The sequence below is a fragment of the Pelmatolapia mariae genome, linkage group LG15, assembly GCF_036321145.2.
Source record: "Pelmatolapia mariae isolate MD_Pm_ZW linkage group LG15, Pm_UMD_F_2, whole genome shotgun sequence".
NCBI lineage: Eukaryota > Metazoa > Chordata > Actinopteri > Cichliformes > Cichlidae > Pelmatolapia > Pelmatolapia mariae.
The window spans coordinates 19,882,459-19,888,591 of NC_086240.1; the positions used below are offsets into that span (position 1 = coordinate 19,882,459).

The 6,133-nt window shown below is 41.6% G+C and overlaps 1 protein-coding gene across 1 annotated transcript in view; it reads left to right on the plus strand.

Moving 5' to 3' along the window:
• The window catches only part of LOC134642886 (dihydropyrimidinase-related protein 5-like), a 31,157-nt gene extending 27,231 nt beyond the window's left edge, over window positions 1-3,926 (plus strand). Inside the window, exons 12-14 of the mRNA XM_063494941.1 lie at window positions 139-346; window positions 1,123-1,300; window positions 1,393-3,926. Coding sequence (XP_063351011.1) covers window positions 139-346; window positions 1,123-1,300; window positions 1,393-1,478 — 472 coding nt within the window. The 3' untranslated portion in view covers window positions 1,479-3,926. The remainder of the gene's footprint in view (window positions 1-138; window positions 347-1,122; window positions 1,301-1,392) is intronic.
• The last annotated feature ends 2,207 nt before the right edge of the window (window positions 3,927-6,133 follow it).

Consider the following 6,133-nt stretch of genomic DNA (forward strand, 5'->3'; position numbering starts at 1 on the left):
ACACAGCTGTAAATAAACAGGAATCACCTTTATTACTGGATAACATAGGGACACACATCCATCACTTTCTGTGTGTGTGTGTGTGTGTGTGTGTGTGTGTGTGTGTGTGTGTGTGTGTGTGTGTGTGTGTGTGTGCAGGACAATCTCTGTGAGCACTCAGGTGCAGGGCGGAGACTTCAACCTGTATGAAGGGATGCGTTGCCACGGCGTCCCTCTGGTCACCATCAGCCGGGGGCGTTTGGTGTGTGAGAATGGCGTGTTCATGTGCGCCGAGGGATCCGGAAAGTTCTACCCGCAGCGTACTTTCCCCGACTACCTCTACAAGAAGATGGTGCAGAGGGAAAAGGTGTGTTCACTGTCATCACGTTATTAACACTGATTCCAAACCTGGGTGTGTGTGTTGTGAGTGTTTCGACTGATAATTAAAACTCCAGGGCAGGACAGCAAGGTCCAGGCTGAGCTCTGCTGTGTCAGCTGACAGCAAACCTGCCACAAACACTCCAATCATGATGTGACTGACTCCACCGATCTGACAGCCCATATAAAGGATTTAATGCTCCTGCTCCCTGTGGAAGCCAGCAGTGTGTTTTCCTGCTGCTGCCGCTGTCTGTGAAAGCCCCCCGTCCCAGCCTCTCTACTCTGTTTGCTTTTAGACCTTTTCATCTCAATTTATTTAAAAAACTTGTGACAAAGTTCACATTCAAAAGTACAGAAACTGTTTTTATAAGAACTTATATTTACAGTTCAGTTCAGTTTCAGGTGGTTTACAGAGTGAGTATGTTCATTTCTAGTTTCAGGACACATGTTTTAGTGCAAATAAAAGTACTCGTGCCTGCTGACAAAAACTAAAACTAGAGATAATTTTAGTTTTTATTTCATTTTAATGATTTTTGTGAGTGCACAAGATCTTTTTATTTTTTCTAGTCTAGCTTTTATTTTAATTCCAGTTTTTTTCACACCTTGTTTTAGTTTTGTGTTTCTTAAGTGGAATTTAACTTGGTTACTTTTGTGCAACAAATTTTAATCAGTATCAGTCTTACAGCACCAGCTCAACTGGCTGTTATTATTAGGTTAAAAATGGCTAAACATCCTAATCTTACCTCTCACCTCATCGTGTTTCAGACTCAGGCTTACAAAGGGGTGGACAGGGATCCGTACTCTGGTGATGTGGCCAAGGTTGCAAACACCATGAAGAAGGAACTCGGTTTGGGCCCCATAGATGGAGAGACGTCCAACAAACCCTGCGGTCGAGTGCACTCGGGAGTCCGAGACCTTCACGAGTCCTCTTTCAGCCTCTCAGGTGAGCTCTAATAAAATCATCCTTGATTATGGTGACGTTACACCGAAGTCCTCGATCAAATTTAATAGTGCCGTACGTGTTTTTCTTTTCAGGGTCTCAGGTCGACGACCACATCCCGAAGAGGTCCTCAGCTCGGATCCTGGCCCCTCCCGGCGGCCGCTCCAGTGGTATCTGGTAACCACTGGTGTTGGAGCTTCATCCGTCCGAGCCGCCGTTTTTTTGTACATTTCTGAACAACCAGAAAAACTGCACTGATTTTCAATCACAGGATAAAAGTAAAGATGGCAAAAAAAAATTCAAGCACGTGTCTGTGATTGGTGACGAAACGCCGATGATCAGAGAATCTAATCTGTGTCTTAATTGGAGCGACTGCTCTGATCGAAGGGCTGTCTCTGGATTTAAATTGTTCTGCCAAAATCGAGCTGATCATACTAACTCTGATAAAGTCTGCTCATTATCACCCTGCCTGTATTGTAAACTGTGAAATGTCAAAACCAGTACAGTTTTTGATGGTTAGAACTGAAGTGATGTCGACCGAATTATTTAAAACTGTATCTATTACACCCCCCGTCTCACACACACACACACACACACAAACAGACGTACACTGTAGACACCATAGCTTTAGACTCATGTGAAGATGTGTGTGGGTCCTGTTTGTGGTTACACCACCCACTCGGCGTCCCACTGCATCGTGGGTTCCTCAAACAGTGTTTTTGTTTTTGATGAATTGCGCCGTGTGGTGATGAAATCCAACTGCTTCAAACACCGTGTCCTCGTAAAGATACACTCTCTGAACATCCCCGTTCTCTCACTGCCTCTAACTCGGTCACATGTCCCAGAAACATTCCCACCTCACCCTCAGTTATGGAAGAACTCAGCCTGTGAGTTTAGCTGGGATTATAACTTTGGCCCCAAATCTGGTTCGCTGTCCTCATCTCAGGGGTGTCTGTAGAGCTCACAGAGTGCATGAAGGGAACAAAAACATGTTATTTAACCTTCGAGTGACCGAGTGGAGTCATTTACCTTGTTGTATTTTTTAATTATAAAAATGTTTCCTTCCAACTTTTTATTTATATATATTTTTTACAGAAATTGGTGCGCTGAGGATAATGATATTTTTTAACATTAAAGGCTTTGATTTAAAAATCATCAATTAATGTAACATCCATGTCTTTGGACTGTAGGAGGAAGCCCACACAGGCACAGGGAGAACATGCAAACCACACAGAAAGGCCCCAGCTGGCCAGGGAATCTGACCCAACATCCCTTTTTTTCTCCCTGTGAGCCAGTGGTGTAAAGTAAACTCTCATACATGGTAGAAACAGTAGAGGCATGATAAACACAAATAGATCCACTATTTAAAAAAACTCTCTTTAATAAAATATATGATCATGACTTGATCATACAGGTTATTCAGAAGTTTTTTTTAATAGTGGCCGAGTCCAATCAGGTGATTCAGTCACTGAAACGTCTCGGTCGCTTGAGGGTTAAACACAGAACATGAAGGTGTGAAGAAAACTTAAAAATACTCATTTACTCCAGGACGTGACTCTTGACTTACAAAGCTGCAGTTACTCTCTATTTATGTCCCGTAAACATGAGTCCGTCAGTACATCCTACAGCCTTTCTGCGACTCTTATTGCTCTCTGGGTCGCAGGTTCAAATAAATGATTAAACCAGCGTCTGAACATGACTCAAACCTGAGTCTATTTTCATGCATTTAAGACTCTGTTAGAGCAGCAGGATGCTCTCTGTGGCTCTGACTCTGACTTTCTCTTTTTATTAGACCGTGAGCTCCAGCACAGACGCTCTGTAGTACACAGTAATAATAAAGGATACGTTAATAGTAGGAAAAATGATAGTAAGGGCAGCTTCTTAGTGAGAAACGTCAGGTACAAGAAAAGCTACCGTTGTGACTCTTTGAAACAAGTAAAGTAAAGGGCATATTTTGGATTATGTTGTGTGTCAGCTCACTGAATATTTTCTGTGCATACTAATGAGCCTTTGCACACTTTTCACACTGCAGTCTGAACACACACCAAATAACTGAGACCTCAGAGTGAGCAGAAATCAAAGAGTGTTGCTGAGACTGAGAGGCACGTCGTGGACCGGCTGTAGGAACATACAGCGAGATGTTTCCAGAGCAGTGAGCCTCCACAGAGCAGGACGATTGAGCTACATAGGCTGATGATAAACCACTACTGATCCTCTCATTCCTGCCTACCAGTATTATATTTATACATGATCACGTCTTGTTGTCTGTGCACTCTATATATTTAGGATGTTTGTTTTTCTATTCCTGTTCAAATGTGCCAACGTGAATCACCTGTGCCACACCGACACCCATGCATGAAGAGCACCACATGAACAGGTGAGGAGGAGGAGTGAAGCTCCCTCCGATCACCGCAGCTTCACACAAACTGGTGCTGTTTTTCTACAATTACCTACGACGACGGCGTTGTTTTACTGTTGGATGGTTTTGTTGTCCTGAAGGCGCTGTGGCGGCTCAGTGGCTGTGCGTGTTTGTAGATTCTCATTGTGTTGGGAAGTGAACGTGTTGAATCTGTAAGTGGCTGCTTGTTTCTTACCACAAGAATAACAGCAAAAGAATAAAGTGAGAAAAAAGGAAAAATCTGGGTCATGTGTCGTTTTTTATGTGAATGTTTTAGGAGTTGTTGAGTTCAACTTATTGATGTCTTAACTGGAGCACTGTCTGCTCCAGATGTGCAGTATAAATTACCACAGTGATGTACTGCCATAAATGGACCTGAAGTTACTTCAATATCCACAAATGTGCTTCAGAGGACAGAGCTCAAGGCAGATTGTCTTCAAGTGCACACAGAGTCAAAGTATGGGTTTATATTTAGTCTTTTAGTTCTACCTGCTGTGACATAACATGTGACAGGAGTCCTTTTAAATCCTTCTAATCAAATGTAGTTTAGTTTTTTATGTAGCTTGGTCGATGATTGGATGAGTGAAGAAGAAAAAGTTGTGACATAACATGTGACAGGAGTCCTCATCCAGAAAAGAAGAATTTTCCTCCTCATAACCTCCTGAAAAATCCTCCAGTGAGCAGCAGATTTGTATCCACACCCTTCTTACTAACTGCTGCAGCACAGTGCCATCCAAGTACGTGTGAACAATAACTTATGGGGTCAGCATGCAACACACTGGAACAGAAACACCATTTACATGGAGATACGCAGAAATGGTATCCAGTAATACTAGTTAATCTACCGGTTGTGTGGCTGTCTGATCACATTCATCTCACAACCAAACATCAACAAAAAGACAAGTTTGCATACTTTCACTTTTTGGTTCTAGCCTTAATGTCTGAATACATTTAACTTGTCTGTCATGCTCAGTAGGGGAAATTATTTAATGGTTGGAATCAGGTTGAATTTAAGTGTTTCTAACATCCTGAAATATAAAGGCCATGGCTGTCCGACCAGATTTAGGCATGAAAACGTCCGTGCTGTCCATGCTTGGTGGGTGTTTTCAACAGTTACTACAACAACACCAGTTTATTATTCTTTTGCTTGTTGCATTCTACCATGGTAACAGCACTGACATTACTGAGTGAGAAAACACACACTCACCTGAGTCAGGACGTTCGATCTCCTGTGCACCATTTTTAGGTAAATTTTGTTCAACTGGTGAGTGAGAAAAGGCAAAATATATACATTTTTTTTTATTTCTGGGCAGAAGCACTAGTTTTTGACTTGGAAATACTCAGATTTTTGATGCTGAAGAAATTCTGCATCATAATAGAAAGCCATGTTCGCAAAGCGTTTCGTGTCTTCTAAAGTCTTTCTGGCATTGTTCACCTTTGGTGTCACTCTTCTGTTTTCAAAAACTGACTTTTTAATCCTGATCTCTCTGTGCTTTCCAGCCTGGGTAATGCATCCACCCACCCAGCCATCTAGCCACAATATCACTCTGTGCCTATCCGACTTTGGGAACTTTGATGACACTGAGAAAGCAACACGGCAGAGACCAGTGGGTCTGCATTTCAGAACATGCAGAAAAGATCACTGAATAAGTGCAGGTTCTCACATCCACACTATGATATACTATTTGCCCTAATGTAGACTGAGGCTATGTCATTAACTCTTTGACACATTTCAACAAGTCTTTCTCCGTCTGCATGAGCTGATACGTGTATCAGATTGCGAAAACTTTAATAATCCTTAAAGACAACTTTAATAATCCTTACAGGAAACTGGCTTCATGCAAGGTGCAAATAAATAAAAAGAAAGTTATGTATGTCTGGGTTACTAGAGGAAGGAATGCTTAAACAACTAAGCCAAATGGCGGCATTACATTCAGAGGAATTTAAAGGAACATCCTTAATGTCTGTTATCTGTATTATGCTGATAAAGCTTGGTGTGTAAGTCGTGAAGAGCTGTCTTGGTCAAAACAAACACTTTTCACTTTATTTTGTGACACTTCTAATACCAAAGATGAGATTTTGTCGTGAACCATATGAAAAAGTACTTTAATGAGAATAATCTGTCCGTTTAGCATAAAAAAAACTCCTGATGATATGAAACATGATGGCTCACAGAATCTAACAATGATAAAGTAGCAGGAGCTGCATTCCTGGGTTTAACTTCTTTCCTTAATACCATCAGTCCTGATCTGCTGATTGGCAAATTGAAATGGTATAGGTATAATTTCTCAGATCTGGATCTTTCTATAATGAGAAGCTTTCTCTCTGCCAGAAAACAGAAAGTGTACTAAGTTTGCCTCGCTTACTTCCTGTTCTCTGTTTATGCAAATGACCTGAAGCTCTTGATAATGACTTGATAATGTATCACTCCGCTAATA